The sequence below is a fragment of the Lepisma saccharinum genome, chromosome 17 (genome assembly GCF_977018435.1).
Source record: "Lepisma saccharinum chromosome 17, izLepSacc3.1, whole genome shotgun sequence".
NCBI lineage: Eukaryota > Metazoa > Arthropoda > Insecta > Zygentoma > Lepismatidae > Lepisma > Lepisma saccharinum.
Genome location: NC_139245.1, coordinates 45900513 through 45914962, shown reverse-complemented (window position 1 = coordinate 45914962; position 14450 = coordinate 45900513). Strand labels below are relative to the sequence as shown.

General features: G+C 35.2%; 1 protein-coding gene across 3 annotated transcripts in view; it reads right to left on the bottom strand.

Moving 5' to 3' along the window:
• Nucleotides 1–646: 646 nt before the first annotated feature.
• alpha-Catr (alpha-catenin related) overlaps nucleotides 647–14450 on the bottom strand; it is a 717773-nt gene continuing 703969 nt past the window's right edge. For 2 of the 3 annotated variants that reach the window (XM_083139397.1, XM_083139398.1), the window contains exons 12-14: nucleotides 12854–13060; nucleotides 9598–9702; nucleotides 647–7822 (exon numbers count right to left, since the gene is read on the bottom strand). In XM_083139397.1, the coding sequence (XP_082995523.1) occupies nucleotides 7685–7822; nucleotides 9598–9702; nucleotides 12854–13060 (450 nt within the window). In that variant the 3' untranslated portion in view covers nucleotides 647–7684. The remainder of the gene's footprint in view (nucleotides 7823–9597; nucleotides 9703–12853; nucleotides 13061–14450) is intronic. The other variant, XM_083139399.1, reaches the window with a different exon arrangement.

Genomic DNA, 14450 nt, shown 5'->3' with positions numbered 1-14450 from the left:
ATGATAAATGATGACAATATCATACAATCTGAGAGATGAGTCTAAACCTACTTAAACAACTAGGGCTGGAGAGGTATATTGCTGAATAAAAAAGCTACCCTGAGCTATTTTCCAAGATTTAAATATGACTTCTACAGTGGACCTGTACTTCATCCATTGCACAAAAAAACATTTTTGTCCATAATATAGTAATTTGAATTCTCTCTTTTTCTTTTTATAAGGTTTACAGAATAACAGTCTTAACCTTCTTCAATGACAACACATATTCTTTATGCATCATTACAAGTATATGATATGTTGTAATATCTCACTGATTTATATATATAAATATACATACATATGCATTGGTAGAATAACCAAATTCTATTGTATAAAGTATTACTGATATCTTAATTTCTAAAGTGCCTTCATCACACCTTTTCCTATAATGCAATTTTTTTTTACACATTCTTGATGGACTGTAGAAAGTGTTTTACAAAATGCAAGATAAATACTCAGATTAACACAATCATGATTAACAAACAAACAGAATATTGTAGCTGATGCACAGTTCAAACTATTCCAATTTTCATACGCGGTAATAGATAATTCAGGTACTCGCGTTTTCTGTGAAGCTGTTTTAAGTAATTTTCTTTCTATTAATTTGGGTAGCCAGTGCCACCATCCCTTGTTGGAATTCCTCAACGAATGCCAACGAGGATGGTGGCAATGGCTACCGAAATTAATAGAAAGAAAATTACTTAAAACAGCTTCTCAGAAAACGTGAGTACCTGAATTATTCCAGTTTAAAAGTTAAATCTTGACAAGCAAATTACGATTGGCAGGAGAAGTACTAAAGAATAGGCATTTCTAATTCTTTTAGACTTGGTAATAATAGCATATAACTACCAGCACCTGAAGTGGAAAACGTTAGCTTAGCTTGGGGGGGGGGGGGGGAGATGTTTGGTGGAGCCTTGGGGTTAGCTAGAGGGATGGCTTAACATGGTGACAGTGAGACAACTGAGGGAATTCGATCCCCAGCACTGATAATTAGATGAATTTATGAAATGCACAAGAATTACAACAGTAGGATCTGAAGTTTTACTGTTCTCGGGTGATCATCTAAGTTAGGTTGGAGTTTTAACCAAATGTTTGAAGAATTAACATATTCAGGGAATATTATTAAGAGGTCAAATGGATGTGTGTGTGTTCTGGAGAAATATCAAGCCAATGAAAATCCAGGATCCAAGATGGGCCAATCCCAAATAACCATGCCACTTGTCCTCTTCACAATATTCCCCGTAGATGAAAGCTATGCTTCTTCTTGAAACATTGACACAACTCCAATCTACTGTGATCACCCAAGGACATTATAGGGACAAAAATGACTACTCTTCTTTTTCATAGTTCCCATTACACATTACAGTACTGTAATTATACTGATGAAACTGCATAAGCAAGATTATAAATTAGAAGGGATGGCACTGACTATTGATTGATAGTGATATGCTAGTAAATGTGCCATAATTTTACCAATCCGATATGTATAAATTATTGGCAACCACAGAAGTTATATTTTGGCTCTTATATTATACTTCAAACTAGTACGGACTGACATGTCACATTGTTATTTTTTGTTCAAAACAATTTACAGTTTAGATTTCATCCTGAGCAAAGATTGGTAGCTACCGGATTACAGGGATATTTTCAGTAAATGATTGTTGCTTGTGTTGGATGCGATCTTGAGGGAACTTTTGCAATGTCATATCTTCATGCTGACTGCACCCCCACCCTAGGCAGCAGGCAGTTCAGTCAGGATACACTAGAATCATTCTCAGTCTACTAACTACTACTGCTAAACCTTAACACTGTACCTTAAAAAATAAAATTGCAAGGTACTATTTAGCATTGGTCAGGTTCGTCCAGTCTTGCCAACCATCAGAACCTCAGTAACTGCCAGAGATTTAAGATAAATTTTGGTGGATTTATAGACCAAATATTAGTTCAAGACTACATTAATTTCCCCAGGATAAAAAACAATGATTTTTAGATATCCTAGAAACTAATAAATGTGAATATCTAAAATTTTCTAAAATAAAAGTTTAGTTCTTCTACATTCGTTATCGCTCTGCCTATCCATCAATTAAAAAAGAAATAATTTCATTATCTTTTAAAGCTTTTATAAAACACATAAATAAATAATTCAATTTGCACCATGGCTCGGCAAGTTTGATGATCTGTTCTACAGCAACGTTGAAAATCTACACCCTTATTATTATTTTGATGCAGTAAGATTATTTTATATAACAAATAACATGGAACACAGCCCAACTGAAAAGTATCCTGAATGAATAGAATGGAATTCTAAATACATCTGATGTTTTCTGAATCTGTAATATCAACATGCAAGTATATTGGAATGAACTTTTTGTTTTGGGAAATATGCATTTTTCTTTTTCTCTATATTAACGGGATTGAAAAGTTTATTTGCAATGACATACGTTAAGAAATAAACTGTTTTGTATCAGATTGGTAAAATTTTCATATCAGTTCATCCCTATAGTTGTTGAACTATAAATAAAATGTACTTTGCATTGAGTATTGTAAAGCAATCTGAAATCAAAAAGTAATTTTTGCAGAGAAAGCAAAATACGACATTTCAAATTTCATAATCGAAGTTCTAGATTTTGTTTAAAAAAAAAGTGAATTTGCAACTTTCTATTCAGCAAATAGGCTCTATCTTTAATTATGATATGATTCACATTACATGATAGTTTGATTTATATTAATATATTGAGAGATATGCATACACATCAAGGCAATGAACAGGTTGCTTATTTCAGCTGAGAACCAAACATATTGCTGCCACTGCTGCAAGAAAAGCATGTCTTGACTGACTAATTCATTTCGTAGAACTTTTGCAGTTTCTTTTTCAAAAACAGCCCCAGTTTTCTCTTTTTTGCAAATAAGTGTTCTTGGTCTGACTGAAAAGTTTTTAATGATGAATCATAGTTCCTGCAATGAAAAAGCATTGCTTATGATATGTAATACATAACAACAACCAAAATAGATTCGAAAGCATATAAAATTTCAATTCAAAATCCTCTTTAAGGAGCCACTAGTGCAATACCCATATAGGCACAGGTGTATCTGAAATTATCCTAACCTAATAAAAAATTTCTGTCCACTTTTCTACTCTGGTATAAAATAATTACAGGAAGGGGCATAAAATTCTCTTTTTGGAAGATAAATTGGTTGAGGGCCATTATTTTATTTCCTGTTTCTTTAATAATGCAAAACAAGGCCTCATTGGTCCCCAAAAAAGGAGGTACAACCAATATCTAAATAGACAACCTTTGTATAGTATGCTAGCAATGGTTTACAATATTCTGCTTGAAATACAGTATCTCCTAGATACAACACAGAAATAGAAGAATTCTCTTACAAATCACACTATTATAGCATTTGTTTGAATATTAAATTCTACCCAATCTCCAGCCCTCTATAATGATACAATGAGTTGTAATGAGATGGCACTTATAATTTTTCTTTTCATTTGTAAAAATTGAATCTGTCATGGATTATTTCTTCACACAAATCATTTTTTTAAATCTCCATGTAATATGCTTTACTTCAACATGAGGTTATTTATGCAATTTCAAAAACAAATTAATAGAAAAAAATGCTTCTTTCTTCATTCATGAATATCCCTTTTAACACAATTATTGCTAAGTACTTGGCACATAAATGAGTGATAAAGCATTTAGTTGCTGACAATAAATGCCCATGTTAATTCATTCAAGTAAGAATGATGGTTTAGTTATGAATGTACTTTTATTTCTTTGATATAATACTGAAATTATTAACCATATATACCTAAGCTGACCGCACACTAGCAAAGATTATGACATCAAACTTAACTACATTACTACAACTAAATCTCGAAATCAAATGCACCCGTTTCTTGTGCTATCCTGAGTTAGTTCATGAAAATTTAATGTATCAATTTTGACACAATGATAGACAGGCATGTAATCTTTCCGAGGTGTATTTGTATTCCAACGATGACATCTTTGATTCCTGATGATCTGTTAATACCACAGGATTTGTTGTATGGAGGAATTTTTCATGGGGGGGGGGGGGGAGCATGCAGGACATTTTTACCTTAAACCGCTCCTTGAGCTTGAAGTTAGCTGTTCCTGCAAGGTCATGTATGCTAATTGATGCAAATTACCATGACTGAAATGAAAATATGTGTTAAATATATAATTTTAAGCTAACATTCATCCGCTCCCTCCAGATATTCATGAACGTGAATATCTTAAATGAGCACAAAACAAGTTAAAGGGAAACTGAATTGTGAACAGCTGTGAAATATTGCAACAACTTAGAAGCCACTAAGAATTGATTCCTGTAACTGAACAGCATCCTATTCCATATCAGAATTTGACATGTGCAGAAACATTCCATGGTACTGTCACGGACACTCCTGGGTTGTAACAAATTCATTGAAAGTCAATGGGATTATTACAACCCAGAAGTGCCCATGACTGTACAACTAATGTCTACGAGTCCTGTATGCAAATCACATAAGGTGCGATCCATGTAGCAATGATGCTAGTATCAGAGGCCTACAAAAGCCAAAAGAAGAATGTTGTTCAGTGTGCCACTGAAATTCACACACCACATTTTGTGAAGAAATGCAAGATGAATAAGAGTCCTAAACAATGAGATTTTAAACTCATCAAGAGAGTTGATTTCATGTTATGGCTTTGAAAAACAAACAAAATTTTATAACTCTTATATTAAAATAAGCCACTTAAAACTGCACACATGGTTTAGAACAAGTTTCTCTTTAAAAGAGGATATGCACAATGCTGTGAAAGCACATGTCTTCATAAAACAGGTATTTTGTTAGCAGTTGCAATTTTCTCTGTCGATATACTATTTCAGGATGTGCTTATGGGGAAACAAGGTGGTAGCATGGATTTGTATAAAAGTGAAACAACAGACTCATTTAAATAAGCTACTTAACTTGAACTTTGATGGTAAACAGTTCATAAGCTCATGTGAAGTATGCATATTACACTTGGAAATGCACCTAACTCTTTCAGAGAAGCCAGTAGGAATGTTTTAGCTCTTCTTCACAACGACGTCAAAGAAAAATAGTTTCTCCAAGACAGTTTCACTTACTTTTATGAATCTGCCCAACTTACCAAAAATGTTTTCTTTCTTAACATTTATTACAGGAGTGAACAAATTCATGAAATGTTCAGGAGGTATATCCATAATTTCTCTACAACTATGACATAGATATGGAAAAAGTCAACTCGACGTCCATGTCCAATATTGGCAACTTTCTTCCAATTTGATAACCTTGTGAAGCGCATACATCAACATATTCACATTTTCACATCTGCTTCATTTTACGTTTTGATTTGGATTTGGTGTTCCCGAATTAGTCTTGAAGAGAAAAGTGCAAGTGCAGTAAAGATAATCGCTTCAACAATTAAGTTTAACTTGTACCGGTGTAAAAAAAGGGTAACTTGTCGTCCCAATGTCGTGTGGACCGCATAAGAAAATATTTATTTTGGAAAAGGTACTTAGTATTTTACTTTTTTTTTTTTGTTTGTTTGAATTTATGTGCTGTGATCTGGGAAAGACAACCAAAACCAGGGGAACTGCACAATGTACATAAAATGCAGATCAGGTGTGTACAGTTATTACAATGAAAGTGCTGAACGTGAGAACAGATAGTACAGAAAGAAGACGTGGTACAAACTGGTGTATGCTGGAAGACGGAGGGGTGTAGATTGAGAATATCCACAATTTAGGAAAATAGTACGTTAAAGAGTTCTGATAATGAAACTTTACAACTTAAACTTTACAATATAAATATATAAAAATTTTCAAATGAGTTTGTAAACCTCTTTTTATTCTGTTTTGTTAATTGTATAATTTTCACTTGTGCAATAAAACACACTGAAAAATGTACTAGAAAGGTGATATGCTTTGTTTTAAAAAAAATATCAGTCTTCGATTTCAGATTTAGTTCCATAAAACAATTGCATTCACTTTATTGATACTATCGCATATTTTTATTATTATCGCGTGAAAAAATATTGCATAGAAACTAGGATAATATCACTAATGTATGACGCTCATATTAATGCTAGTGTCATTTCTTGGGTTATAGTTGGCTGGAGGGGAGCTACAGTACTTTTCATGTTAAAAATATCAAGAATTACTTCAATAGTTTGTTAACATCATACTATAACATCCAAAAAGTAGAAATAAAGTTCTAGGATATTCTCGCAGCCATAATTCAGCTGATGATTCACAAAGTAATGAAATATTGAATCTGTAAGGGACATGTGGCAATCAGAAAATTCAATATGTTGATATGTGCTTTTTCCCTGCAGTGCTAACCCATTTCATAGCTCAATATTGGACATTTACACAGACAAGCAAACAATAGCAAGACAACACTTATCCTTAGTCTTTCATTTTACTCTTTTGCTTTACAACTCCGTGGCAAATTGAGCATTTCCGAATTAACAACCTCGTTTAGCAAACAACAGATTATACCATTTCCAGGAGTTTAGGCCACAGAGTGAACAAGAAATGATCCAACATCCATTTCCTATGAGCATTGAGCACCAGGAAATATATATTATTTTTCTCCTTTCTTTCACCAAACATACATTCACATGCACACACACACATGTATATATATATATAGAGATAATATTTAGATATATGAACAATGCATTTGCCACATGATTCGGTACAAACAATTTTGAAGTCTTTTTCTTTTTAAAAAAAATCTCGTATGGCAATGTCACAACCATTTCAAGAAAACTACAATACACGACTTTGTGGAATCTAAACTAATTTTTACTTCACTTTAAAGGTTTCTTGTTTTTTTTAACCCTTTTGGTCCACACATGTCTCATAGTCACATTGTAATCACATAGTCACACATGAACAAGTAAAACTCAACATACATCACAATAAGGTTTTGATATTTATGTACACAACCCTGCTAAATACATATCATTAAAATGTAAGATGGGAGGAATGGAGGGGGGGGATGGAGGTTAACAAATGGGGATGCGCATGTGGAATGTAAGGAACTTTGCATGTATGGTTTGGAAGCACTGATAGGGGGGTAAGGAAACGGTAACAACTGACTGGTAAAAATCAAACAATATCATCAAACAAACATTCATTGTTTTGCCGAGTCACATCCATACGCCCACGTACACAATTCAAAGATATCAAAATATCCACTCATACCTGTCTAATGACATTATTAAAATTTCTGTATAACAACATACCTTTCATTGACAAAGTCCTCAGAAATTACTTTGCAAATAGCTCAATAGCAATTGTACATGTTCATCTTCCTTCTCTAATATCTCCCGTACTGCAATAACAGTCTCTTACAATACAATACAATACAATACCTTCCTTTTTTACAAAAAAAGTGCTTATTCTTATTGTTTCGGCTTGATGTCATATCTCCAAAGGTGGTTCTAGTTCCTTCAGGAGCTGCTGCAATCAGCCCTCGTAATCTCTTTAACGGGATCTTCCTGATGCTCTTATTGTTACCCTGTCACATTTGACAAGGAAGTTAGAACAGCAGAAAGGATACCCGCGTTCGACGGGCATCCCCCTTGGCCCTTCGGGCCATCCCGAACTGTCAGATGGAGGGGTCGGAGCCAGACGCGCCGCCAAGTTTGCCACCCTCGCCCCCGGCTCCGCCCCCAGATCCATCTTCGTCTCGGAATGGAGACCCGGATTGGCCACGGGCAGAAAGACCGCTGAAGTCAAGATTGTACTGGAAGAAAGGAAAAAAAAAAAAGAGAAAGTACATTAGTGAAAGTGAAAACTGGGGAAATTCTTAATCATGTAAGATGTGTACACAAATCTATTTTGTGCAGTGAATATGATTTCAAGGAAATGCAACACTGGAAAATTTTAGGTTACCGAGAATTTGAATAACATGTCCGTGCTTTAACCAATTCTGATACTAGAACAAACTATGCCTCCCTTACAATTGCCTATTTTTATAGCATCATTTATTTATAAAGTCTTACGATTATTACAAGCTGTTTCATGTGCCTAAAACTCTATTCAGCATTCCTTTTTTTATTTACATGTGAAATTTACCCCATCTCAAAATGTAAGGCAGCTAATGTAAGGAGGAAAAAAATACAAAGCTCCCAATATTGTAGATTTATAATTAAAATTTGCCACAAGGATTGATTGATTGAATGGGGGCAATTGCCCCTCTCTCTATTTCAAATCTTACATTCATATGTAGGGCTTGGAAGATAATGACCTACGAATTCTCTCAATGACCTAAAGATTATTTAAAAATCATCCACACATTTTTATAAAAATGGCCTGTAAAGTTACTTTAGATATTAAATTGTAAGCTCAAATTTTTCATCAATGTCAAAAATTTCACAGTCTGTAAAATTTTGGGACAAGTAAGGATAACTAAAAATGCAGTTAAGCCTTAAAATATTATAGAAAGCAAAATACTGAAAAAAAACCATTAAAAAATACAATTTTCTATACAACAGTGCTAATATTATAACTACCTCAACGTTATCAATTTAATTTTAAAAACCTGACCCTTGTACAAAATTTCTGACCTAAAATTGATTGATTAAGTCCGCTTTATGCACAGTAAGGCTAATCAGGACTGAACCTACAGTTTAAAGTGGGATCCGAACCACTATGTGCCTCCACCGAGTATTGAACTCTGGACCCCTTGATTACAAGGTGATGACGCTACCACTATGCCATCAGGGAGACCCCTTAACAAAAAGGAACATTCTACTTCCTCTGATGAAAAGCAGTATTTGCCCTCCCTCAAATTCTGTGACTAGCTTCTCAACTGTGAAAGGTGACAATGCATTTGCAAATTTAAATATAGTAGAGTATTATTTGTTTTCTTCTACCTTGTTTAGGTTTTCATGAACAAACAAAAAAACTATTGATACATTGCAAATGGTAATCCAATTACACAATTTCTATTACTCTAAGCAATTTTAAGCATGCTATTAACAGTATAACACATAACGTAAAAATTCATAAAAAAACGCTACATAAAATAAGGCCTCAATTGCCTAGATAAACTCCCTCCCACACACACACACACACACTCAGACATATGCTACAAAAAATTTCATGGCTAGAGAAAAGTGGAGGTGGACAGAACACAAAACAACTCCATTTGTTCATTTTCCTGCATATTTCATTACGCTTATTATCATACTTTTAGGAAGAGACACATACAAAATATATAATCCAGATTTACTGTGCAGTCATGGACAGTTCTGGGTTGTAACGAATCCATTGAAAGTTAATGGGATTGTTGCAACCCAGAAGTGTCCATGACTGTACATAACTCACTAAATATAACAGCATTTTGTACTTAGCAACCTGCGTTATCATTTTCATGGCCACACAATACAATTAGTTACGGTGTTAGTGAAGACAACACTGGATGCAGCGTTCACATAAGCATTACAAAACAAGATGGAGGCTGAATTAGTTGGTTAGTCATCCTTGAAAAGCATTCCGGAAGTACATGTACAGTACCTTCCCCAGGCGTGCCAATGCCTGAGGGCTCAAGAAACCTGGAAGATGCATGTCGTTCAGAGAAGAACAACTTAATTCAACCTGTTCAGGCATGTGCAATCCATGCTGCAAAGAAATTGTTTCCATGTTACTCTACTAATGCCGGAGCATCATCGGTGAATATCCAGCCATGAAGAAATACAACTTAGTATTTGTTTTCTCATTTACAACCATTTATGAAATTCTGCAATTGCCCTTTTCAAAACCACAAAGTGCACTGTGCTATCTTTTTCAATTTTCTTTTGTGCTTGCTCCCCTTCTGATACAACCATAATCGGGAGACAAAAGAGGAAGATAGATATTTCGCAATCCATCTTTTTTGTAGTGTGAATTTCCTGTTCTTAAATTTTACTTCTCAGCATAATTGAGGTTCCATAATAGGGATGGGGCAAATTAATTGGTACTCTGCCAGTATCGTCTGATATTGGCATATCGGTTTATTGGTCAAATTACTGACAATTTTACCAATGTGACGTATCTATAAATATCTTATAATTTAGTGCAATATTCTGCCATTTTGTTATAATTTTTATGGATATAAACACACAATCTCCATGCCCTAATTCTTACAAAAGTAAAAAGATATAGTTCCCCGTGCACATAGCTCCTTGGCATATTTTAGGAGATGTGATGGTAGGGCTCCACAAATTCTCAATCTCAGCTTTTGCAGCACCACGCTCCAGCTACCTTTAACCCCCTCCCCCAGGTTGTCCCCAGGTACCCATTGATTTGAGGCTGGGTAAGCCCCAGAGTCCCTTTATGTGGGGACAAGGGCAGAAAAATTCTGACCTTAAATCACCCATCCTGGGAATCGAACCCGGGTCTCCCGCATGACAGTCAGATGCCATATCAAGTAGGCTATAAAAGTAAATGTCTAAATATGCAGCTTTTTTTTCATTGGAGTCATCTGGTAACACATTTATTAAGGAGGTCAATGAACCTATGAGATACTTCTAGGACCATTTGGAATTTTATACCACTCAGTAGAATATCAGTTATTTGTGTTGGAAAATGTTATCTTGGTACTTTGTTGGTATCGGTCAAATTTTACATTGGTCCATCCCTATTCCATATATTCTCAATCTTCGCCATAATTAATTAAGTCAATGTTGAGATTTCTGCCTCCCCTTCCCCTTTCCATGGGTACGCATTGAGGAGAAGCTAGGGGAGCTTCACGGCCACTTATGCATGGGCCATAACAGAAAAATTTCCCCCGCGAGATCATCTATTGTGAACTGGAACTGTCTGATGTCCTACCAACTGGGCAACAGATTTATTCCTGTCCCATTTCTATATACAAGTATTTGGCTTGTCTTATACAAATAAACAAGAACAAAGAGAATAAAAGTATTTGTGGGATCATCCCCAGGGTCAAGGCCAAAAAGTAATATTAACTTTTTCATGTAGAAATTTCTGCGAGAAATGCAGGCTCGAACAGGACTCGAACCTGAGTCTCTGGCACACCATGTCATTGCTCTGCCAACTGAGCTACCAAGCTGGCCTGGCTTCCTCCGATTTTTCGCTGCCGCTGGAGGAACCAGGCAACGTCAATGTCTACAGTGTTTAAAAGGCAACAGATCTACGTAGGTAAAACAGCGAGAGTGAAAAATCAGGTGAAGTCAGCACGGCAATGGTGTGCCACGTGGAGTTCTGGTCGAGCCTGCAAATATGATACTTTCCTGAATTCTAATATCAATGGCTCTATATTATTAACCTCATCTCTTTCGTTATCATTTGAACAATTGCATTTTACCAGTGCTGGGGATCGAAAATACAATTCGCCTGTGATTTCTGCCAACCCCCATTGTAGAGTGGTTAATCCAGCATGCTATGATTTATTGATTTGCTTTATTTTACTTCGCCCTTTGTGCCACTTTTGGCTAATTTGCGAAGAAAGGGATGATTGATGATACGATGAAATTGTTGAATGGGCACTCGCAAACATCCATGCCCATGCCGGGATACGAACCTGGGACCCCTGGCATCATAGCATGATATGCTAACCACTCCACCACGAGGCCCGGCTCCCAGCATGCTATCACACCAAGGGTCTTGAGGTTTCAATTCCAGTCTGTTCTTTGAGAGTGTCCTTTCATAAATTATCACTCGTCCTCATCTTCACGATTAGCCAAAAGTGGCAAAATCGAAGTAAAATAAACCAAATCAATCAATACCCCCACCCCCATTAGAATTGGATACTTCTTTGAAATCCCAGACTAGAATTCAATCAAATATGAAACCTGCTTCTCAGGAAATGGAAATAGTAACTTAAATGTGGCCAAAAGTAGTATCAAATTCCAGGGGGAAGGGGTGCTGTGGAGTAATTGGTATGCACTGGATTTTTTGTAGGATGTCACAGGTCTATCGTAGGTTTATTCCCCACCACTGGCAAAAATAAATTTGTTCACCTAACGACGAGAGAAGAGGAGCTTTATAGAAATGTACTATAGAATTAAGCATATGTTTCGGAAATAGTTTATACAAATTTATAGAAAATACACACAGGTAACATAGTTAATTTACATCCTACACTAATGGCCCAGGTGTAACACTACAGCAATGACAAAAATTAACCTGCAATAAAAGAGATAGCATGAAGTTAATTCACTTCGCTGTGAGTTCCTATTTTGTGAAGAAATACAAGTGAATAACTGGCATGCCCATGGCTAACAACACAAAGACCTACTATGTATAATTTGACAACTTTTATGCTAGTATCTTTTTACTACTTTTTTTTCTTTTTTTCTTAAAACATTTGTGGCAATTTTCAAAGTTTTCTCCCCTTTGAAGATTCCTTTGCACATGTAGGTCCAAGGTTTAGACCCACCTCTCCCAATCTGGGCCTGGTAACTGACGATTTTCATAACACCTGGTCTTTCATTCAGGAAATATTTCTATAAAGCAGTTAATAATGAAAAAAAAAAAAAGGCCTCTTTGATCCCCCCAAAAGGAGGTACAACCAATATCTACATGGACAACCTTTGTATAGTATGCTAGCAATGGTTGACAATATTCTGCTTGAAATACAGGATCTCCTAGATACAACACAGAATAGAAGAATTCTCTTACAAATCACACTATTATAGCATTAGTTTGAATATTAAATTCTACTCGATAGCCCTCTATGATATCTGAGTTGACTGAATACCCAAAGGAAATTATGCCATTTGATTACAACCTATAGCAACGGTAAATAAGAAAAGAAAAATCCACCCACCTTTGTTGCGCAAACGAAACAAGTAGTAACCACCTTGGAGATAACATTCATTAGATTTTTAGTTTCTTGTATTACATTGTCCACTTTAGTAAAAGTGGCAGCCTTTCCTACTGTGGGGTTCTTAACAGTAAACTGCAACTGCTGCACGTACGTAGGTACACGGTCCAAATTTTCCAGTAGGTCCTTTTTATGTGGTCCCCCAGGTACCTGACAAATATTAAAGGAAACGTGTCAGCGTAAAAAGAATATGTGAAAGTAAAAGATAACCGAGAAAGTATCTTAGCTATACTTTCAGACGAAATACACACACAAGTCCTGGAATACCTCACCTTCCTTTGCTTGAAACTTCACAAGGTATAGAGCTTGAGAACAAGGAACAAGGAACTAAGGTTGAAGAAAAGTTACATTACTTTCTGAATTATTTACTACAATAAAAGTAAAGCCTACTTACTCTAATTTTAGGTACTAATTCAAGTATAAGAATACTAGATGTAATAAATTTTCACCTTTTGTCTGCAATGGCATGTCTATTCAATTGGAATATTAAGTTTCAAATCTCTCCAGTTATACAGGGTGTGGCAACTAAACCTGACAATTTTTAAATCAACACTGAACGGAACTTGCTCGAGGTAACGACATTCACCATAATCTGCATGTCGCCAGTTGGAACATCATTTTACTGTGGGTAAGGAACTTCAAGGAGATGGCATTAGTAGAGAGCAAAATTTTGGTACAAAAACGGTCAATTCCGGGTTCAAAAGCAGTAAATAAAATAAAATGTCGTTGTTATAGCGGTGAAAAAATGGATCAAAAGCAGTATATAAAATGACATTTTGGTTTTAAAATTGTAAACATAATCCAAAATTTCATTTAAGAACTGCACTTTTTACAATAATAAACATATCCCTTCTAATAACACATTTATGTAGTTACCAGAGAATTAAGTTTATTCCTGTATAAAATGAAATTAATCAATTTTCCGTGAATTGCATAACTCTCAGACTAACTAACTAACTAACTCTCTAGCCTTCTTAAACCCGAAGGTTCATGGCTGCAGCAACACAGGCCTTCTCATAACTCTCAGGATAATTCAAATTTCAGAAAGTGTCACGTCGGTAAAAAAAACCTCTAAATTTCATGTATAAGAGTCTATTTTGCATTTTGCAGTTCATTTCGCATCATTTCGTGACAAAACAGGGTAGTAAAATACACCTCACACCTTTCAGAAACATTAAAAATTAACATTAGAATGTGTTATTTCACATTTCGTTTTCAGCAATGAAAATAACACCTGGTGGACATTGTAAGATTGAAATCCCGAGAACATCGAACGAGTTCAGGTCTTGGTTTTGAGGAGTCATACAAAATATTAACTGTCTTTGTCAAGAATCTACATGAAACTGTCTCTCATGTTATTTTCAAAAAATGATTTGAGATGTAGTACAACATGTATTATAGTAGCTTATTTGCATGAAAGAGTTTTCTTTTTATGTACAATTAAAAACCGTCAGGTTTAATTCGCCAGACCCTGTATTAATGGAAATATTTCTTATTTACTTTAAAATTCAATTTTGTAGTAAATAACCTGAGAAACATT